Source organism: Corvus cornix, chromosome 12, assembly GCF_000738735.6.
Source record: "Corvus cornix cornix isolate S_Up_H32 chromosome 12, ASM73873v5, whole genome shotgun sequence".
Classification (NCBI taxonomy): Eukaryota; Metazoa; Chordata; class Aves; order Passeriformes; family Corvidae; genus Corvus; species Corvus cornix.
Genome location: NC_046342.1, coordinates 3438063 through 3461220, shown reverse-complemented (window position 1 = coordinate 3461220; position 23158 = coordinate 3438063). Strand labels below are relative to the sequence as shown.

Genomic DNA, 23158 nt, shown 5'->3' with positions numbered 1-23158 from the left:
GCAGCCACAGACACCCCCAAACCCGGAAGGACCCTCCGTGCCCACAAACACCCCAAACCCGAGAACCCCCTACACCTGCCTACAGCCCGGCAGGCGCGGCAGCCACCCCCCCGATCGGGCGCCTCCCGCACAGCCGGACGACACTCCCCGAGCCGGCCGTGCCCCGAGCCCCCCCGCGGCCCCGGGGGAGCCCCCGCGCTGCCGGCACCGGGCCCCGCGGCCGCCGCACTCACCGCCGGCCCGGCCGCGCCGCCGCCGCCGCCGCTACGGCGGCCCGCGAGGGCCATGGCGGGCGAGCGGGCGGGACGCGTTGCCGGGAGACGGGCGGGACCCTCTCCGCGCTCGGGGTAAGGACAAGGGGTGGAGATCCCCCGGTGCTTGTGTGAACCTCTCTCGAGGAAACCGAGCAGCGTCGCGGCCGGCGAGACGCGGAGCTCTCGGCCGCGCAGCTGGGCAAGCGGCCAAGGCCAGCCCGCACGAGGGAGGCCAGGGCAGGTGCTGCCGACCCCCAGGGAGGCAACAACCCTCTGGCCCAGAGCCCGAACGCTGCCCTTGGAGAGAGAGGAGGAGGAGAGGAGGAGGAGGAGGAAGCCGACACATGAGTGTGGAGCCTCCCAGTGCATTTTACTGTGTCGCTGGAGTGGGATCAGGGCCAGCACAGGGGGATGGTGCACAGCAGGTCCTGCGGTGGTGCCCAGGCTGGCTGTGGGGATTCTGGGTCCAACACTGCAAGTGGGAGCGGTCCTGGATCCACATGGGTCTAGGGGTTATGGACTGGAGCATCTGATGCTTGAAGGATAGAACCATAGAGCCACAGAATGATTTAGGCTGTAAGGAACCTGAAAGATAATCTAATTCCACCCCCCTGCCATGGGCAGGGACACCTTGCACTAGACCACGTTGCTCCAAGCCCCATCCAGTCTGGCCTTGAACAGTTCCAGGGATGGGGCAGCCACAGCCTCTCTGGGCAACCTGTGCCAGAGCCTCAGCACCCCCACAGCTTACTGATACCCAACTCCAGCAGCCCCAGCACCACCAGCCAGGTACCATCAGGGTCCTCTTGTGTCTCCCCAGACCCAGAAAGTGTGAGACGCTCCAGTAGCCCTGGGCCCGTGTGGATCCAAGACCACTCCCGCCTGCAGCGCTGGGCCCAGAATCCCCACAGCCAGCCCAGGTGCCACTGCAGGACCTGCTGTGCACCGTCCCCCAGGGATGGCCCCGATCCCACTCCACCGGCACAATGAAGTGCACTGGGAGGCTCTCTCAGGCCTGACAAAAGGGCCACAGGACCCTTACACTGGGTTGCTGAGAACAGAATGCTCGATGTCCTGAAGTTTGACCTTGTGCGGCTTCTCCTTGCTGTGTAAAGCCAGGCCTCTTGCAGCAGAAATGTAAAGCTTTCTGCCCAAGAAACAATAACTTTGCAGTCCTTCACTCTCCTAAGGTATGGGGAAACCACACCAGCACACAACTCAGTCACTCTTTCCATCTTAACACCAGACACTGGCACACGGTGGAGCTGCAGACTCGCTGAACAATTCACTTCTGGGAAGCAACAGAATTTTTCTACTTCTGCCTCTGTTGATTTGTCTGCAAATATGACAACAATCTACTTGATACAGTTTTTGAGCTCACATAGAACCTTCAGGTCAGGTATGGAAAACAATCCATAATTCACACATGCATTTGGTTCTAGCATTGGTGGAGCTCAAGGAACAGCCTTTTCCTAGAAACCACCTTGGGAAAGCTCTTAAACTTGGGAAATCTCCCTAGTCACAAGTCTGGGCCTTTTGGATGTAAAGGTGTGCCTTTGGCTCTCTGCCGAGGCACCCGGCTGTATCGCCCATTTTGCTGCTGTCTCCTAATTGTCCCTTTTCTTAAACTTTCCTTCAAACTTTACAACGAGTGAAGCTCGTTTTTTCCCAGCTGCGCGGTTGGAGCGGCATCAGCGCTGATCCCTCCGCGGTTGGGACTGCATCACAAATAGTCCCTCTGGCGGATCCCTCTCGCATCACCGTGGGTCCCTCCGGCGGATCCGGCATTATTATTGTACTTACAATTCTTTTCTTTTGTTTTTTCCTGAGTCCAATACAGAGCTGGTTTCTCGGGAACCCACCATGTAAAAGTTCCATTACTGACTTTATATCTCTTACAGGGAGTATTTCCTACTTCGTTGAGGAAATTGTTCCTGGTGCGCCAGAGACATTCCTCTCCTATCACAGTTGAACTCAGTACCCACCCTGCTGGTCTGTTTTCTCCCCTTATCCTTGTCCGATTCCACTTACGGAGTTCTATTGGGCTCAAGCTACTGCCTTTCCATGGCCATTCCTGTGTGATCAGAGGCCCTCCACAGACCCAACAGTTGGTTACATTAAGCTCCTTACCTATCCTTTGCCCTAATTCCACAAACAGATTTTTTTTCTCAATTTTGAGATTTCATTTTTAATTGTTGTTTGAGTTTCACATACATGTCTTGAATTGGGGTCGATACAGAGTTAGATTGTTGTGCTGGCTTTGCCTCTTTATTTACTAGTTGTTCTTTTACTAAGCTTGAGACTTTATTCCCAACAATATATGTGAAACAAATCCATCTTTCTCCTTTTGGACATTTACTTCCCAACCTGCTCCCACTCATTCCTAGGTTTTCTACAATCCAGTACTTTTTCCCATTTTGCATACAGTTTTCATGCCTATGGGGCTGCTGCCCACAGCAGGGGTATATGATCTTCTTGGTGGCAGCTACAGTGGTCATTGGGTCTTGCCCTCTATTTCCTCGTCACTTCCTTTTCGCTGATTTCCAGGCAAATTGCTTTTGACACTTCTTAATTGTAGCTTCCCACCATTCCTCAGGTATCTCCCATTCAACAGGCACTAGTTGAATGCACAAAGCAGGGTTACTGTTTCAGCTGTTCTTTGCTCTACCTGGATGGGGAATAGATTTGGCATTTGACACTTCATGCAATGAGAGTGTCGTTTCTGTGAACTACAGTACCAATATTTTTTACAGCCTAGACATTTACATTTAACCCAGCCAGCATGTCCAGTACTAGGATGAATTAGACAGGGTATGTGTTATGGCACTGTTGGAGGTAGCAATTCCTCCTCCTTTTGAATAAATCACAGGCTAAGGCCAGAATATGAGAACCCTCAGCCCAAAATAGTCCTGATCCTCCTGTTTGGAGTGGAAGTATTCCTCCCCAAGGAGGGTATCGGAGGTGTTTCAGGACTTGTCCAGGCAACACTTGAAACCACTGATATAAGCTTGGCCTTATTTCCCAATCAGGTGTGATTCTTGGTGTATCTCAACATTCCTTGTCTGCCTGCCATAGCTCTCTTCCTGGCTAAAACATGTTTTCTATTTACTTCTGCTCTTCCTGACACCCACCCACCCGGTGAAAAACATGTCCTTGTTTGCAGTCACATACCTCTGTCCTAAGCACAAAAATCTCCTTCCAGCTCATCTCCAACCTTTGTCCTCTCACCCATTCAGTGATCAATGTTTCAGCAAACATCTTCCACTCTACATCAAAACCTGCTTCCATTTCTGTCCCATCCTCAGGCCCCACACTCAGAGATCTCTCAGCCGAGCCCACACATCTGCAAAACTTTCTTACCAAACTTTCATCTTCAACACCAACCATCATTTCGTAAGGTGATACTCTCAGGTCTGACCTGGTTGTGTCTGAACTCTCAATAAAGCCAGAGGTTGGCATTTTTCCCATGACATTTGAGTTTCAATTATTAATTCAGTTAAGGTTCTCTTTAAAGTTTGTTTCATCCTCTCTACCCATCCTGAACTCTGTGGGTGCCATGGGGTATGTAGTTCTCATTTTATTCTTAAGGCTTGAGTTAGCTGCTGTAAAACATTTGATGTAATGTGTGTTTATCTTAGTAATCATTCCATACCTGGGAATAATTTGTTCTAAGAGGGTTTTACATACTACATTGGCTGTGGTTCTGACAGTGGGAACAGCTTCCACCCAATGGGTAAGATGGTCTGTTATTACTAACAAGAATTTCCACCTCTGCACTTGGGGGAGTTCAGTAAAGTCCACGTGGATACTTTGGAATGGTCGGAGAGCCAACTCACGACCTCCTGAAGTTGTTTTTCTCATCACCTTCTTATTTTCTTTTTTGCAAACCATACATCTTTCAGTTACTTGTTTAGCCAACCCATAAATTCCAATGCACCCATAATTCCTTAGAAAGTGATCACACAAAGCCTTAGTACCCCGAGCGCGGCCCGGGCCTGCCCGAGCGCGGAGAGGGTCCCGCCCGCCCGCCCGCCATGGCCCTCGCGGGCCGCCGTAGCGGCGGCGGCGGCGGCGCGGCCGGGCCGGCGGTGAGTGCGGCGGCCGCGGGGCCCGGTGCCGGCAGCGCGGGGGCTCCCCGGGGCCGCGGGGGGGCTCGGGCACGGCCGGCTCGGGGAGTGTCGTCCGGCTGTGCGGGAGGCGCCCGATCGGGGGGTGGCTGCCGCGCCTGCCGGGCTGTAGGCAGGTGTAGGGGGTTCTCGGGTTTGGGTGTTTGTGGGCACGGAGGGTCCTTCCGCGTTTGGGGGTGTCTGTGGCTGCGGGCAGGGCCGCCCGGTGTAGGGGGGGTCTGTGGTTATGGGGCGCCGCTGGGCTCGGGGCGTGCTGCCCGCCTCGGCTGCGGGGTGAGCCCAGCTCTGGGGCCGGTTCCTGGGTGTGAGCACGGCAGTGCTGCCCGGTGGTTGTGGGTTGGGGGTGCCGGCAGGCTGGGGTGTCACGGGGACCCACGCCTGGGATGGAGGCAGGGCGGTTTTGTGATCCGTGCCGGGCTGTGCTGTTTCCCTTTGCCTGCTGCGAGTCTCAGGGCTTGGCCGGCAGCTGCCGGACAAAGTTGTGTTGCCCGGCCTGGCTTCTCGGCCTCCTTGCCTGCCTCCAGTCGCCTCCACTTCAGATCTGGCTTCTCCCGTGTTGTGTGTTCTGCCCTGCTGGAAGCTGGAAGCTGTTTGGCTTTGCCAAGAGAAGGGAGTTCAGCCGGGGGCCAGGCTCAGAGCAGGACATCTTTGCTTATGTGAATCGGGGGCAGATGTGTGTCCCCCTGCTCTGCCCTTTCTCTGACCTGTTGAAAGCAGCATCTGCTCCAACTGAGCGGCCACCCTGGCACTGCAGCAGTGCATCTCATATGGTGCAAGTGTGGCAGTGCTGCGTGCTCTGCTTTGGACATTCAGGCTGTTTTCAGCGGCGCTGATAACCAGGCTGGCTGCTCTTCCGAAGAGCTGTGGGCACTCCTGACTGCCCTCGCTGTTTTTAACTTGTCCTGACAGAGGTGAAATCATGTAATGTTTCGAGTACTTTTAGGACAGTACACATTGTGCTGTCTGCTCTGCTTTGGTGGTAAACGATGTGTTTCTGTTTATTGTTTTATCTCTTGGTTTGAGTTCCTGACGCAGGTCATTCAGGGCCTTTGATCCCAGGCTGGTTTCTGCTTTGTTCCCGCTATTCTGCTCAGCAGTGCTGCAGTGAGGGTGGCCGGGCAGTGCTGCTCCGCTGCTGGGTGCTGGGGTGGTCGTGATGAAAGGGGCTTAGGAAACCCTTTCCCAAGTCTAGCTGAAGCTCAGGTAATGTGGAGTTGCTGTGGCACTTCCGTCTCTTGGTACTCCTTTCTTCTGGAGTCACTAACTTTTCTTGGGTTCACCTTAGTTTCTGCTCTGTATGAGATTGCCAACAAGCATTTAATTCCTGCACCCTTTGCTCCTGTTTGCAGATCTTCCTGTTGCTCTGTGGTGTCACAAAGTGCTTTGACAGATGGATTCCCAGGGAGAGTCTTCCAGTGATGGTTGGCTATTGGGGTAGTTGGAAGCAGGAGAGGGGTATAAGGAACATTGGAAGCTGGATGAAACCAGCCACGTGAATGTCTTCTTTGTGTCCTGGCACATGTCAGCTCTGATAGCATTCTAGTGATACCGGGAAGGCTCCTGAATCTGTAGTCTCATGGTAGATTTTCACTTGTAAACACCATTGCATACTATTACCTGTGTCTGCTTTTGTCCCCGTGACTCCGACAGCTGGGTCTTTCCCTTTGTAGTCAGTGATATCTATTGTAGTCCAGTCCATCTGCATTTGTCTCATTCCTTGTTCCACTCTCTTTGTTTTGGATAGTGGAATAATCTGAATACCTGTTAAACAGAAGATTAACCAGCCACATGTTGCCGCCTTCTGCCTCCTCCGCCTCCTCCTGCTGCCGGCAGCCGGTGAGGGTGAGCGCAGGGGGATGCAGGAGCGGCGAACGGGGGGCTCAGGGAGTTTGGGGGGCTCCGGCGTCGCTTTCGGAGGCGGTTCCGCGGCTCCTCCGGGGCAGCATCCCCCGGGGAGGCCCGGCCGAAGCCCCCGGCGTGGGGAGCCCCAGGCTGCGAGCTCAGCTCCCTCAGCTCAGCCGCCCATCCCGGGGCCGGGGTGGAGGAACGCGTGCTTTGGGGAGTTGTGGAACCGTGGTTTGGGGGCTGAGGAACGCGTGATTTTTGGGGCACATGGTCCCGGCGGCGGCGAGGTGCCCACACGCGCACAGCGGTTTTGGCGCGGAATTGGATTTGCTGAGGGAAAAGCCCTGATGAGGGAAAAGCTCTGCCGAAGTGAGTTGGGTTCGTGTTGAGCAGTGGTGTTGGCCAGCAGCAGTTACAGTGCCCAGCAGTGGCTGCGGGACCCCGCCTCATGATAGGGACTGCTGGTAACTGGTAATGATGGGCTGAAGTGGCTGTTGGCCATTCTTGAAGTATCCCATTAAAAACCTTCACATTTTCACCCCTGACACAGTAAATTCTACCCGTTTACGGCAGGATAATAGAAATATTGAGGTGTTAAGTGATGATACCACATAAACAGCTCTGCTTATGTAAGCTTGTTTGATAATTGAGTTCATACATCAAATGCTATTATTGGTAATTTCTTTTTCAGCAGCCCTGTCTGTAAATATTTTGTTATTGTGCTTAGAGGATGGACTGTGTGGTTTTCCCCAACTTTGTTGTGTGGTTAGAAAGGGCAGATGTGATCATAGAACCTAGCTGGTGAAATCTCAGAGAAGGAGAAGCACTGTTTATATTTTATATATCAGTGGTGTCACTTGATCAGAGAGATCAAATTCTGCACAAACAGAAAACGTGCAGGAAAGTTGACTGCGACGTGCAAGAACCCATTTGACTTGGTCAGAGTAATCCAGGATCGCAGTTTGTTTGGGGGCTGAGCTGAAATCAGTGTGGCCGAAATGGTCAGAGTTTTATCTGTAAGTACTTTGAGGTGTGAGCACCAGAAAAAGGGTTCTTTAAGCTGACTCACCATGAAAGTGCTATAGCAGTAACTGTATGCAAGCTGACCTTGAATAAATGGGGTTGGAAGTTACTACTTCTTGCAGTGATTGGGGACTGGGTGGGAGCAGTTTGGCAGCTCTGCTCTCGAGATGGAACTTGGTCAGTCTGTTAAAGGTTTTGTGTGGTACTGATGGTGTGAAATCATCATGCTGCTGTCCTGCAGGATAGGATGAACCCCTCAATAGCTGCATTGTGGTGGGTTGGGTGTGCATTGTACCTCTTCTCAGGTTATTCAAGTAATTAACCCATCAGAAAACCAGCTGGAGAAAAAAGTGCCACCAGTTGATCAGCTGATGAGCTGGAGAATTCAGTCAGTTGAGGAAGACTCTCATGCGTGCCAGAGGTGATGGAAGGAGAGAGGAACAACATAGAGGCACCAAATTCTTCTTCTTTGGTGTGCTCAGCCCTTGTTGGCTCAGCTCGGCCACCTGATAACTGGCCCAGCCCGCTGGTTTTCCTTGTTTTATTGTGCTGCACTAGTACAATTGTGAGATGAAGGGAGGAACTTTGCTGGTTGACTTGCTTTGTAATTTCACAAGGTAATTTGGAATTGGTTTAGCTACCTGTCATTTCCTTGTCAGGGATAGAGGAAGGAGGGAGGAGTCAGGTGGCATTAGGTGTCTGCAGAGGAAAAATTTGATCAACCATTTGTAAGCATGTGTAAAGCTGTAAAAAGTACTGTGCTACGGGTACAGAAGTTCCTCTTTGTTTCTGTTTAATGAACCTCCACGTTTACACCCTTAGAAGATTTCTTTATATCATTGGCTGTGATGCCTAAATATTTTTAGCTTTTTATGTATTTTCCATGTATTTGTAACTTTGTAGACTGTTAATAGATAGTTATAACTTCTAGTACTTTTCCTGTCCTCCCCCTTAGTTTACCAAACCCTTACTAATACATTCTTGAAATTCTGTTTGGTCTTGCCTTTAGTCTAGCAAGGACACTTTGTTTTGCACCATACATCATAGACACAATAAAGTGTAGGGCTAAAGGATGGGGGGAGGGGGCTCCAAAGGGGCAGAACCCGGGGGGAAACTACCTAACCAACTGCTCTTCCAACTGGACAATATTTGATAGACTAATTAACTAACCATATAAAAATTGTAGAAATGCTGTGTCATGTATGCATATTGCCATGCAGGCTTTCAATTAAAGACTTGCTTTTATATTGTCATTTTAACACTGTTTGGAAAGGTTTTATGTTTTATTCCAGGCAACAGTTGAAGTATTCAGGTATTTCCTGATGCCAGAGAGTCAAGACTGAATTTTCAAATGCTAAAGTCCATTTAAATACTCCAGGAAATACCTCTTTTCTACTGAAGGAACAGGATTTATTGTCTTTGCCTCTTCCTGTTTGCTTTCTCTGAACAACTACACCTGAAGGAATTTGAGTTTTTTGGATGGAGTGTGGTTTAGGAGCAAGATGTCAGGGTATGTCTTGTTGATGTGATATGTGATAGGAAGGAGAATGATGAATAGAAACCAGCGGACTGCAGCATTTATCACTGAAAAAGGAAGTGATACCCCTCTTGGGAAATGATTTTTACTTAAGCTTTGAGAAGTATTTTTATGTGGCAGTTAAAAGCTTTTAATATGTCATTCTTATGGTGCAGTTACTCAGGCTTGGGAGGGCAAAGAGAGAGAAAACAGCCAGTCTCTTCAGGAATGTATCAGCCCAATGCAGTTCTGAAAAGTGTGGGATGTCGCATAAGGGAGCGATCCTGGTACGTGAACATCCCCATTGCATTACCACTATAGCTACACCAGGTGATGCTTGCAGTGGGAATGCCACTAGACTGATTATAGTTCTAAGAATCTCTGTTGTACGACATCTCCATTTTATGCAGTGGATTATCAGGATTAGGATTTTCTGTGAAGTAAACAAAGCAAAAGGTAGAAACAACCAAGTCACACGGAAATCCAAACCTACAGTGCATGTGGTGGTGGTGCATCTTTTGCATCAAGTCAAATCTCTAGGAAAATGTAATGTTTTCTTCTAACTGATCTTAGTGCTTTTTCGGTATTTTTTAACCTATTTGGCAACTCATGTTGCTCTTTGCATTTTTACAGTAATTTGGTAACTGCTGTCACATGTAGTGAGGAGAGTATCACCAGCATCTCATATTTTCATGCAGTTTAGTGCTTATGTCTGTGTGAACATTTCAATAGAGGTGCTTGATGAAGATGAGATACTCTGTGTGTGAGGAGTACGTATTTGCCTTTGTTATACACCAAAGGAACTTGGTTTGTAAGTCCTAACCCAAAAACTTTTAGCATATTTAATTGGTAACTTAGGTGATCTGGTCAGTATGAGAAAAAGTCTCTGTATGATTATTTCTTTGCTTACTAACTATTGGTTTGTAAATCTTTTCAGTTTTGGGTGAGGATTGTCAGGCATATACTGATTATTTTGGCGAAGTACAACCTGCACAATCCTGTCCTCAGTTCTGCTGTGCATTTTGCCTGGGTCGATTCTGGTGCTCTGACGTACTCCTAAAATTTGATGAACAACAGTCACAGTGCGATCAGCTTAATGAAAGGTATGAGGCAAACTGAATGTATACAACCTATTATAATTCTGTCATCAAATGACAAAATCACACTGTTTAATGGTTAAATCTTCCTAAAGGGCCTTTTACCTCTGTCTGGTTCTATCAGGGAATCAAAATTAATGCTTGTTGCTTACCTGTAAAATGGGAACAATAAGGTGGATAAATTAATGCATGAACTGATGTGTGTCTTCTTGAGCATTTTCAAAATGACACTCTATTTATTTTTTCTGAGGATGCCTGGCCTAGAAGAACCTCTAGAAGCTTTAAACAAGATCAGAGAGAAAACCAGTGAACTCCGTGAATCGCTGTCCAACAACTGGTTGGGATGAAGCTTTAATATGTTTTTTTTTTTTACCCTGGTGGGAGGGCTTCAAGACCTGATATAATATGCATTAGTGTTTGTTACAGTGATTGTTGTCAGTATTACTATATCATGTGTAAAGTCCTTGTTATTGAAAGCTGTAACTTCACATTTTAGAATGCTTCAGGACACCAGATAGGTACCACTGGTACCTGTTCCAGATGGAAAATGTTACCAAGTGTCTTGGTTTGGAAGACAGGTGTCTGCCAAGGAAGGCAGGAGCCTCCCTTGAAATGAAAAACGCAACCCCCTTCCCTCCGAATTATTATAATTTTGAAATTAAGGGGCTTTCAGGCAAAGGAGGAGGAACAGGAATAACAGTTCTTTACTATTATATATATATATGTGTGTGTGTGTGTGTGTGTATAACCAGTCAAACAAACAGCAATAACTCTGGCAGTAACAGCAAACAATCCCAAACCCAGTGCCAGCCCTCTCGGCTGTCAGGCCCTTTCCCCTCGGGTGCAGTTCCGCTCGCAGCCGGCAGGGGCGCTGGCGGCTCCCGGTGAGCAGGGCAGGTGCGATGGTTCCCCCGCGGCTGCAGGGGGCGCTCCGGAGCGAGCTCGGGGAGCATGCGGCACCGGTGCCGCTGGGATCCCGGGAAGGATGGAACAAAGGCTTCACAAACCCCTGGGCAGCCGATCCTGGTGTCCGGCCGGGACCCTCGGCGAACAGCAGGGACGAGCACAAATCCCGGGTGGCAGACGAGATGTATGGAACTCCGGAGCTGCAGTGGAACGCCCGGAGGCCTGGCAGGGCAGGGTGTGGCGGGGCTACAGAGCAGCGAAGGCTCCAAGCAATGGCGGGGGCAGGGCGGCCACAGCCGGCTCCCAGCGGGGCAGGGAAAGGCGGCCTTGGGAATCCCGGGGTTTCTACGGTAGAAGGAAGGCAGCCGAAAAAAAGCAGAAGTCTCCAGTGCTGAGGAGATGGCAGCAGCCCCTCTGTCCGTCTGAACGCCCAGCACTAGTTGCCCACACACCCAGGTGAAAGACAGTAGCCTATTGGACCACACCCTCAGGGGCTAGGTCCTTTGTCCTCCCCAAGTACCAGCAATTTGTTGCCCCGGCAACATATATGGGGAAAATTCCTCAACAGGGGGGAAAAAAAGCCAGAGGGGAACTCCCGGAAAAAACCCCCAACACCAAGTGAAAGGCATCCCAAAGGAGCAGAGAGGACACGCTCTAAAACCACCTATTGTGGAGTTCTGACTGTAGTCACAGAGTGGATAATGTGGAAAATTGCCAGACTTGCTGTGGAGAATCATTGAGGCCGGTAGAGCACAAACTTGAGCTGAGTCACTTGCTTATCTTACACCTGGCTCAGGCAGGGCTTAACCACTGAATGATGTCTGGGGTGAAACACTGGTCTGAGCTCGATGTTGTTTCTGTGAAGCACGGAAGAGCATCCACATCTCTGTAGGGAAAGTGAGCATCACTTCCCCTTGCCCAGGCATAAGAGGCTTTGTTCAAAGTACAAATCTACTCCTTTGAGTCCATGATAATGTGCAGTTGCAGTGTGGGAGCAAAGACTATCAGATGATAGATGTCCTTTAGCCAGGTGGAGGAGGGAGTGACACTGAAATGTCACACTTCTGTTCTGCCTTTAGTTCAGTTTGAGTGGAGGGAACAGAAACCCTCATTATAAAATTGATACTTGGTTTTCTCCGTGTAGAGGGTGAGACTATGACCCCATTTTGTGGACAAATTACTGTGCTTGCTCCTCTCTCCTCCCCAAAGCAGGGATGTCTGTGTCAGAGCATACCTGGGTGAAACTAAGCTTAGTTAATGGTGAAGGTGAGCTTAGTAAAAAGCTAAATTTGTTAATTTTTGTTGTTAATCACTGACTAACTTTAGTTACTTAGGGCTAATGCAGTAAATGCATTTATCCACAGCTGCTCCAAATCTATGTATGATCTATTTGGTTTTGGATTTTGCAAAACTGCCTTGGAACGGTGCTGGTCAGGCAAACGTCAAATGCATACTTGTAGCACCACAGACAACAAAAAGAATCTCTTTTTAGTTTACATTACCTTTCATAAGCACTTGAAACTTAGGTAGGTAACTTGAGTAAGTAATAAATTCCATTTTTTGAGATGAATTCTCTTGTTACAGGATCTCTGACTCAGATTTGCAGATTTTTCAGGACCCTGATGATTTCTATGTTTCTTCTGGCCCCAGGTAAGCCATACAAGGTTTTAAAATGGGATTTGTTTAGAGGTTCTTCATTGTGTGATCAGGACATGTGGACTTGGCAGTGCTGGGTTAACAGTTGGACTCAGTGATCTTAAAGGTCTTTTCCAGCCTAAACAATTCCATGATTCTGTGCTGCTAGAGTGTGAAAATAGAAATACTTACTTGTGTGTTAAGAATGTGGAGCACTCAAAATCTGTGTACATGTTGGAAGAAGGAGAGACATGAGGAAGAGGCTGGATGTTGCTATTTAGACCATAACAATCTCCGTATGTAATAATCTGTATCCTGCCTGCTGAACAGGAGGTTGAAGCATTAGCACAGAATCACAGAACAGCTGGGGTTGGAAGGGACCTCTGGAGATCATTCAGTCCAACCCCCCTGCCAAGGCAGGGTCACCTGGAGCAGGTGAGACAGGAATGTGCCCAGGTGTGACTTGAGTGTCTCCAGAGGGGAGACCCCATGCACTCCTTGGGCAGCCTGTTGCAGTACTCTGCCATTCTTAACATAAAGAAGTTCTTCCTCATGATGAGGTGGCACATCCCGTGTTTCAGTTTATGCCCATTGGTATGTGCTTTGTACTCTTAGAAAATCCAAAGTGGCTCTGGAAGAAAATCTGCTTTTGTTTGAAGTATCTCCTTGGTGTTCTAGCATCTTTTGCAGTTAGTTTTTATCAACATTTCTTCTTCTGTTTCAGTCTTGGGGAAAAAGTAAATTCCTTTAAGCCTACATTGGTGATGACAGGAGTCTTGCTGTAAAAATGCATCAATTTTTCAGAGTGTGGAAGATGATGGAGGGCAGGGTTTAATCACAGAATGTTAAAAAGGGTGGAACGGACCTTAAAGATGATGTACTCCCAGCCTCCCCCATGGCAGGGACACCTGCCACTTGCTGAAGGCCCATCCAGCCTGGTCTCAAACATTGGATTGGGGCATCCACAACCTCCATGGGCAAGCTGTTGTAGTGTGTCGCTACCCTCACAGTAAAACCCTTTCTTCCTAATATCTAACCTAAATTTCCCCTCTTTCAATTTGTACCCATTACTCCCTGTCCTGTGACTCCAGTTCCTGACAAAGAGTCCCTCTCCGGTTCCCTGTAGCCCCTTCAGACCCTGCAAGGTGCTGTGAGATGTCCACACAACCTTCTCTGCTCCAGGCTGAACAGCCCCAACTCTCCCAGCCTGTCTCTTTAGGGAAGGTGCTCCAGCCCTCTTATCAATATCGTGGCTTCCCCTGGACTCGCTCCAACACTTCCGTGTCCTTCTTATGCTGGGGACGCCCGAGCTGCGCGCAGTGACGCTGAGCGCTGCCTGACGGCCGTCGCTGCGCAGGTTTGGGCGATCGGGATCGCGGCAGCGCCGCAGGGGCTCCCCTTTAAGGGGCGGTGCGGGCGGCGTGACGTGTGCGGGGCCGGGCGGCGGGCGCGGGCGAGCGGCGGCGAGGGCGAGCATGGGGTAAGCGGCGGGGCTCGGGGGGCTCGGGACGGGACCCCGACAGCCGCGGGGGGAACCCGCCCGGCTTCCCCGGTACCTCCGGCGGAGCGGCCGCGCCGCGCGGGCTCGGGGCCGTGCGAGCGGCATCGCCCCCGGGAGCGGCGGGCGGGGATCGGGGCCGTGCACCCTCCCCGGCACTGCCGGGCGGAGCCCCCGCGCTGTGTAAGTCCGGGCACATTTTTCCCGCGGTAGAGGAAGGAGCCGCGGTAAAGGCACGGAAGGGTAGCGCTGCCGTGGCGATGTGAATGCGGTACGTGGATGTCTTGGAGCCTTGGTCTCTTTTGGCGAGGTCTCTTCCACAACGAGAAGGGTTTGATGTAACATTTTGGAGGAGGGATGCCCCTTCTCACCTAGGCTGATCATCCTGTCTTCAGATGTGTGGTTCAAGTGCAGCAGGCGTGAGCCTTTATCTTGCAGTCAGGGCTTGCTCTTTGTAAAAACAACCCAAGCATTTGGGAAGGAGCAGTTAAATTGTTTTAATTATCTTCGTTTTCAGCTATGAAATGTCTAAAAAGAGCATCATGGATGTCTGCTCGAGAAGATGGGTGACTCCTCCTCTCCCTTTCAATTACATTGCAGCTTTGAAAAATTAGTGTTGTGCAAAGGCCTAGATTTGACATCAAACTTAACCTTCTTGTTAGGCAATTTTATTAGAAAAGTGGTAATTACTCACAGGAATACTGTCCTTGAAAAGCCACCCGGATATGACTCTGGAGGAAAACCACATCTCAGAACTTTCCAAAATGACTTACGACTGAGGTGTCCCATTTAGGGTGTTTCAGCACTGGGAATTGCAGTGAGTGGCTCCATCTGTGACTGCAGCCAGTGGGACACCAGATAGGTTTTTGTTTAGTTACACACAGTGCCCGGGGTTTTGTGTTGTGTGTGTTGAGGTTTCTGTGTTTTTTTAACCAAGTAGTGAGCTGTATTCCTTCTGGAAGAGGTGTCCCTGCTTCCTTGCCTGCAAGCTATACTCCACCCTCTCCCTCCGTGCCAATTTCTTTTAAAAGACAGGTTTTGCCTTGTTTCTTGATGACTATGTTAGTTTAATTCTTCACTGTGTAGAGAGAAGGGCTGATGTCAGTTGGAATATTTCTTCGATTCTCCAACAAGATGAGCATTCTCTTTGAACAGTTTGTAACGTGGCAGGAGGCAGCGAAGGACAACTTCCTTTAGCACCTTGTTCTTTCTTAGGAGTTGCAAATATTACCTTTGACACTGCCCTTGAGAAGGAGATGATGGTCTCCTGGCGTTATGGGTCAGAAGGCATTGAGTTCCCCATTCTTCTTGCATCAGGCTGATTTCTAGGTTGAGTTACCACCCTGGCACACTGCTCACAAACCCTGTCTTTTTAAGTGAACTTCCCTTTTCTGAGGGCTAGTTACAAGCTACCTGTGGACTTGCCACTGGACTCTGTGGTCTGGTGTCTCTTCTCCCTGCTTGGAAAACCTGCCACAATTACACCCTAATTCTAAGGGCTAGGGAAGGGCTATTGCTGGAATGTTTGTTGTCTTGCCCAGCTGAGGAATTTCTAGTTTGCTTCTACTTCTGCTTTTTTACTGCGTTTATTCTGAGATCTTTTGCAGAAGTGCAAGCAAAGCACCAGTTTTTGGCAGGTTTCTTTCTAGTATTATCCTTTAGTATTAATGTTTTTCAGTATTTACACTGAGTATCAGGTGCTGTTGAGGCAGGGGTCCACTTTGGGCAATCCTTTTAAGTGTATTTCACACTTTAAGCAGTCCATACCCTATAATCTTCAGACATTTTAAAGACAATAAATTCCACTCCATTGGAGTGTCTTAATAATGCTCTTCTAAGTACTTGAAAGCATTTTGCTTCCCAGAATACTGCATTTGGAAGCAAATGTAAGCATTCTGGGAGAAGTATGAAAGTCAGGGTTAACTCAAATTCAGGCTTTTTACTTTGTTGATCAGTCCTTAAAGATCATGTGGAAGTTTTAGGTCAGGGTGTAGGCATGGGTTTCATATTGCTGAACTTGATAAATTTGTCACCGTTTTTCCTCGACCATGAGTGATTGCTCCAATTTTTGCTGCTAGTGAATGTGTTGTGGAAAGTGTTTACTACTGGAAGGTGTTTCAGGATTTTTTTCCCCACATTTTAATTGGATTACTGAGTTTTTCCCTGATTTGCTCTGGTTTCGAAGATGGATTGTGAGCAATAAGGTAAATTTAGCTGGTTTTCCCTTTTCATTCTGCTGTACATAGTATTCTTATTTTAAGAAACTGTGCAAGAAGCAGAGCACTGATTCACCAGGACAGCACTTGTTATTATTTTCATTGGTAATGTGATTACTTAGCCTTGGTATGCCAGTTTTCCAATAGTGACCCTTACTGGAAAAGGAAATTAGATGACTCATATCCACAATTCAACTAATTGTGAAATATTTGAGTGTTTAAGGAGGTGGAGCAATTCAGAACATCTGTATCAGAGTTACAGCAGAAAATAATGTACTTGGGGCAGCTGATACCAGCTTCTAATTGGAAACAAAACTTCACATTGTCTGTGTACACAGTTAATTGGGCTCTGTTTCTGAATTAATTTCTGCCTGTAAGTTACAGCAGATTGTGTAACAGGTACAGTAATGCTTGAGGAAAGGCTGTTCCTCCTTATGAGAAGGGGGAGGCAGAATGTCCATCTTCCTGGGGAGCTTTGGCCAGCAGAGACAGAACAGCCTTGTTGGATGGGGTTGTGCTCGTTTGGGGTTTGAGCCATGTGTTGTCTTGTGGCTTCGTTGTGCTTTTATGATATGGAAAAAATCCATGTCATTCTGGCTGCCTTTGGCTGAAATGTGGCATCTGCAGTAGTCTGCTACAGGCCTAATCTGGCAAAACCAGCATATTTCTAACAGTGAAAGATGTGATTATCCTAATTTGCTTTGTCTGGTTTAGATATTTTCAAGCCCATGTTTTCTCCACAGACAAGGTCAAAAATACTGTGATTTTGAACTATACCCCATTTCTCCTCCCCTGCTATCACTATCAGGGACTCCAGTTTACACTTTCCAGTGCATTTGGATGCTCCAGCATCTGTAAAATGTTGTCAGTGGTAAGAAAATAAATCATGAGGGTTATTACAGAATCACAGAATTGTTAGGGTTGGAAGGAGCCTCTGGAGATCATTAAGTCCAATCTCCCTCCAAGACAGGGTCACCTAGAGCAGGTTACCCAGGAATGTGTCCAGGTGGTTTTGGAATATTTCTAGAGGGAAGACTCCACGAAAATTGGGAAAAAGCTTCTAGAAATGTAAGCAGTCTCTATTTAATGAGCAAAGGATTTCTATTCCAGTGCTGGTCCTTGATATTTTCTGTAATAAATGAGTTAAACTGCATAGAGCCTGTTCTGGGAGGCTTGTGTTCAGGCACAGGCTAATCTCACCAAGGAATGTAAGCTTCTTGCCTGGAAACAACTGAGATTTGGATTTGAAGCCACTTAAAAAAAATGTTCTATGCTTTTTACTAGCCTGAAGAGTAAATATCAGCTTGGACAACTAGCAGCGGTAACTCACAGAGCGTTTGGTTTTGTGTTCGCTGTGTTCTTGGTGAAGAAGCTGCTTGAAGGTGGCAGAGTTGTGAATTGTGGTGTCTGAGCTGCTGCTGCAGGCACTGGGCTTAGGTTTTGTTTCCTCAGAAACCAAGCAGGAAGGAGAGATTGAAAAATGCTGCCCTGGCACCAGAGGCAGATGCACACGGCTGGGTTAGCATGCTCTGCTAACCACAGAGGGCTGTGTGACAGCAGCAAACAAGACAACCTGGCCTGAGCATGCAAAGACATGGCAAGATTGGTCACTTGGATTTTGTTGAGGAGTTAATTTTCCTGTGGCTCTGTGCTTCATTGAGTGGATTTACCTACCACGGCAGAGTGTTCCCTCCGGCTGTGGGTTTTGTTGTGCCTCTGTGTAACTGTGCACAGTGTAACTCTGAAAACAGTAAATTTTCAACATACAGGTTGACTCTGGAGAGAGAGCTTGTGGAAGTGGTTGCAGGTAGGGTAACCCTCAGAGAAGGATCCTATAGTCCAAGAGACAGAGAATCCTTTAAAAACATCTTTAAAAGACCATGATGGTTATTTATTAGGATCTGTAAAAGTTTGAGCATGTGGATTCCGAAGGCAGCTCCAATTCTGCTTTTTCATATACTGCCATAAAAAAGCCCTGACCTGAGGTGTAGCTGGATATATTTGCCACAGATTGTGTTGTAGATGTATTATGGGAGGAGGAGAATATCCTTAAACTGCCCAGCCTTTTAAAACTGCAGCTGTAGGGTCTTCTGTGAAATGAACAAATTAGTTTAATTTCAGGAAATTCCCAATTATGTAAAGATTGGCCTTTTGACAAAATACTTTTATTCAAAGCATTTTATACCATTCATTTTTCATGTGATGCACCTCTATTTTTATTAGCGTGATCTCTGGCTCTCAATTCCACTGAGAGGTAAACTTAAAAATCTCTCTTTTTTTAGGTTGTGAAAGGAACTAGTCATGAAAGTCACTTTTGTGACTCTTTTGGTGAAGGTCTTGTTAACAATCAGTGCCATTTAAAAGAAGTAGTGATTGGCCAGATGTGACCTCTGCTGCAGTGGCCTGTTCTCAGTTGTACACTGTTAGATTTTCCTTGATGATGCTTGTTGTGCTGGATGAGTAATATTCCAGAAGAGAGGGGGAATGTGGGGCAGGATGTCATTTCAGAGTAGTACACCATAATTAATTTACTTAATTTAAACTTTGCTCCTGCCTGAACACAGTGTTTGGAAATTTTACATATGTGATGATACATGAGTTACGTGGGTAAAGAAAAAGGTGTGTTTGCTATAAAAGCTGAGTTATAAGGCAAGCAAAGCAAGTGGGTGTAACCTAGTCCAAATTCCCTTTTACTGCAGTTCCAGTGTGTTTGGCAAGTCATACACCTGGTTACAATTTTCCAGGAAAAAGAAAAAATCCTTTGACTCTTTAGCCAAGTTAGTTTCTAGTTAGTTACTTAAAATCTGCTTTCTAGAATTAGTATGGTATTGGCAGTAGCAAATTCATAATATTGCAGTTTTTGTGGGGAAAATTTTTTTGTGGCACTTAGTTATTATTTTTTTTCAGTTAAACTTGTTCTATTAATTCAGTTAACCATCTAAGAAAAATCCTTCCCATTGCCAAATTTGAATTTGGTTGTGGGGGTAACATCCTGTGTCCTTGAAGTGCGCAGTAGGAATGGAACTGACTCATGTTGTTTGCCTTAAATAGCTGTAATCAATCTACATTCTCTTTTTGCCACTAAAGGAGCATTTAAAATTTATTTACCAGCTGTAGAAGCAAATGCCTTTAATTGTGTTTAAAGACGGTTTATATGCTGAGGATCCAATGAACTGAAAATTATCTGGGGGCCTGCATGAAGCTGCAGTGTTGATTCTTGCACTGTTGTTGAATCCCTCTGAATGTAGCCTTGACTTTTCTCCTTGTTATGTGCATATTTTAATGCACCAGTTACTTACAGCAATTACTCTCAGTTGTCTGCAGAGTGTACAATAATAGATTTCCTGGGAAACTTCACTGGGAAATTGTATTTTTAGTATGTATTACAAAGGGATGTATGTAAATAGACATATTTAGTACAAGTGCACTCTTTATGGACCAAGAAATACATAAGCTTGTATACATATTCCATAATAACCTGTTGGATTAGGGTGTCAGATGTCTGAGTAAAACCACAAACTCCAGGAAGTTCCCTCCCTGCCACTTTCTCATAAAGGCTGTTTAAGAACATGTTGTGCTAAACGTGTTATTGTGGAAAAAAAGGAAAATTAAAAAAAATAATGTAAATATAATGTAAAAAATAGTAGTTAGCTTTATTTCCAGTAGGTCTTTGTGTATAAAATTAAAGTTCATTATTTTGGGCTTAAAGTAATCCACGTCAGCTTCCTATTCGAACAAACAGCTAAAGGCTCCATTCAGTACATATTTAGCAAACTTCTTCCCCAAGAAGACTCCTGCCTTCTCTTTTTCTATAGCACTTTGGCAGTTGCAGGGTTTCTTGGCTTCCCATGGCTTTATTGTTGTTGCTTTAGGTTGTTTCTCATGCCAGAGCTGGGTCCCTGGGCTGTGCTCAGCTGTGGACTCTGGGGGATGTAGCTCAGGGCTGTTGGTACTGCAGGTAAACAGAGGGGTTGTTTTGCTGGAACTCCTGTTGCAAACTCTCCTTTTGGGGGTACCCAGAAAGAATTATGGAAAGTGGTGCTGAGTTTTAGGGGTTTTCAGTTAATCTGTGTCCCTGCTAGGGCAGGTTGCAGTTAGTGATGGCTTGAGCTGGTGCTGCTCTGATGGGTTAGTCAAAATAAAATGAAACCCTTTTCATGACATTAAGGGACTGTATGTGGGCAGGAACGCAGGAGAGACGGCCTCAAGTGCTAACTTGAGTTAACATTTGTCTGAAAGACCAGTGCAGACATCACAGTTCCAATCCACACTTCACTGCATTTGTAGAGCTTGTAAAAAATGACTTTGCACTTACTTAAAGCTGCCAGTCTGATGAAATGACCAAGATTTCATAAAATTGAAACCATGCTGCTCAGTCTGAGTCTTAGGCTGCCTGTTGCCTACCACAAGAATCACTTGGAAACTTCCTGATCGTGTAGAGATCCTGTTTTGGGGAGGTGGCCAAGGCTGCACCAGCAATTTCTGTGATTGCACCTGGACTGGGAGGCTTAACTGTGGTGTATGTTTTGATTGTCTGCTTGTGCTGATGCTCCTGGCTGTGCTAAAATAGGCTGGTCACTCTTTCAAGTGTTAAAATCAGGCTAATGTTTTCCTCTGAGTTTGTTTTCTGAGTAATGGTAAATTATTTTCTTTTAATCTTTAGGAAAGTGGTTCTTACGTTTTGACTTTTTAGGCTAAGACATTAAACTGAGGAAGTGTGTTGTTAGTGAAGTTGTAAAAAGTAATCCCTCTGAAAGGCTCTTGGGAATTCACATTGCTTTAAAAAAATAATTTATTCCTTATTTTCCTGCTAAACTTTAGAGGCAGTATGTGGCATTGTATGGCTGTGACTAAAATGTTAGGTAAGCATCTCTCTCTGGGGACTTGTTTCATCATGCCCTACTCCTGAGTCAGGGCAAACGTGGATATTTACTGTTCCATCACATTTCTGGGAACTGGATCCTTTTCTGGAGCAGTAAAGAATGACATGCATATACTCAATTTTTAATTTTACTTTTAGGAATGGCCTAAATTATCTTTTGACGTCTTTCCAGACCACCCTGTGTTACAGCTGTAACTCAGTATTTGTAAATGTTTGTTTTTAAAAGCAGCAGTGCTTTTGAAAAGAACTTCGACAATGTGTTTCTTGAAGCATGGAACAAATCTTGGAGCAGATTAAAACTTGCACAATAAAAAGGCTGCTTAAACTAATTTTTCAGAACTAGGTGGTCTCATTGTTCATTTGGATTTTTTTTTCTGTTTTAAGACAAAATTTTTAGTATGTCCTACTCACATGAATGCATAGATATGTGAAAACTTTCTTTGTATCAGCTTATAAAATGTCACTGACTTAAGTGATTCAAACTGTTAAGGAGAGTTAAAAATACATTGCTGGAATTGAAACTTTGATATTTGAAAATGCTTTAAATAAACTACTTTTTTTCCCCCACTTGACAGTGTTCAAGATAGAGATCTCCAACATGAACAACTGCCTTGAGAATTAACTTCTACAAATAGTATTATTTAGATTCTGGGCTTAATTCTCACATTTTAATATGTCCGTTGCATCTCATTCAGTACTGAAAGGGGTAAAGTAGGCAAGTAACTCCCTTTATGTGACCTGATAGATATTTTGAATAATGAGACAGCTTTAGAGATAAGCTGAGTCTGTGAGACATCCTCATTACACATGCACTTCAGTGCTTTCCAAGGGTAGGAAAGAGAGGATAAGGGTGGAAATGGAGGTAGGGCAAGGCAGGGGAGAGGTGGTGGTAGGAAGGGGCAGGGTATTGTCTCTCCATTTTTACTAAATGGAGTAAATCTCTCCATATTTACTTTCCCATACATTTTATGAGAAGCTGCAGTTTGTTGTTGCTGCAGTAAAACCACTGTTAGGTTTGATTTTGTTTTTTATCAAATCACTGGCAAAAATTCCCTTTTCTGTGACGAGAAAGAAGCAGGAAATGTCAGTGAATGAGCTCAAGCTGTTTATAACTGGGTGTGCTTTATTTAGACTATGGTGTATATAATGTGGGAGTCTGGGAACCCGAATTCTGACTGACGCCAGCAGAGCATTCTGAGCTGGTGCTGTGGCCACCCTGATTTCTGCACTCTGACGTTTGTTTGCAGAATGCAGGCATCAGGTGTGCTTTCGGTTTTGGTTGGCATTTGTTTTCTCATGGTTAACCATTCAGAGGAGAATCTGTAAGCAACAATCCCTCACGTCTGTTCTTCATTTATGTACCGTGCTAACAGTAATTAAATTATCATTTAATGTGAATATGTGTTTTCCAAATATTTTCAGAGTCCTTTAGGCAGATTCATCAGGTGAAAGCAATCAAATGAAGCGATTTTTGTCTAAGAAAGGAGTTAGCATACTGAAAGAGAGTCTTTATACAGTACCTGGAATGTCTTGTCTCCTGAAAGTTAGAAGGTTCACTGAGGAAAGTATGTTGAGCACCATTCTGACCTCACTTGACTATCACCAGTTAGTGGCAGCCTTCCTGCACCTTTTTCAGTAGTGGGATATCACTTAAATGCTCAAGAAGTGCTCAGGACAATACTTGGGCAGTAAAAAGACATTATTAGAGTAAGGTAGTGACTGACCATGCAGAAATTCCAGAAGAGTATTGCTAGTTTTGATTGTCAATAAAAATAGTTAGAAAAAAAATTCTTTTTGAAGAGCTCCACTGTTGAAAGAGAGTGTTGATGACATGAATTACAAGTTCACAGCACTTACTAGTTTTTTCTGTAAATGTCTCCCTACTTGCTGCTGTTCCAAGACATTAGTCTGCATGAGCCCAAGCATTGGCAGGAAAATTATCTGCTGTGAAGTAGGTGATAAAAATGCCTGCTGGTAATCAGTTATTACATTCCTTAGAGAACTGTGAGAAGAACTAACTCCTCTCTGTTACTTTACTTGCTGGGTTGTCTCTGACAGCTTATAATTTTGGTCTGCAGCAATCACACAGTGTTTCAGTGGGCAGGACTGGATCACAGTGTTTGCACATACGAACACAGAACTCTGACATATACACCTGA

The 23158-nt window shown here is 46.3% G+C and overlaps 2 protein-coding genes across 7 annotated transcripts in view; one reads left to right on the top strand and one right to left on the bottom strand.

The window, feature by feature from the left end:
- The window catches only part of RNF123 (ring finger protein 123), a 47874-nt gene extending 47558 nt beyond the window's left edge, over positions 1 to 316 (bottom strand). The window contains exon 1 of the mRNA XM_039558919.1: positions 234 to 316. The gene's annotated coding sequence lies outside the window, so the exon portion shown is untranslated. The remainder of the gene's footprint in view (positions 1 to 233) is intronic.
- Positions 317 to 1583: 1267 nt separating this feature from the next.
- SHISA5 (shisa family member 5) overlaps positions 1584 to 23158 on the top strand; it is a 30180-nt gene continuing 8605 nt past the window's right edge. Inside the window, exons 1-4 of one of the 6 annotated variants that reach the window (XM_019280294.3) lie at positions 1584 to 1653; positions 9703 to 9868; positions 10113 to 10199; positions 12353 to 12418. In XM_019280294.3, the coding sequence (XP_019135839.1) occupies positions 1599 to 1653; positions 9703 to 9868; positions 10113 to 10199; positions 12353 to 12418 (374 nt within the window). In that variant the 5' untranslated portion in view covers positions 1584 to 1598. Of the gene's footprint in view, positions 1654 to 4473; positions 4494 to 6140; positions 6224 to 8379; positions 8760 to 9702; positions 9869 to 10112; positions 10200 to 12352; positions 12419 to 13824; positions 13884 to 23158 lie in introns of those variants that run through there. The other 5 variants (XM_039559022.1, XM_039559021.1, XM_019280295.3 and 2 more) reach the window with 5 other exon arrangements.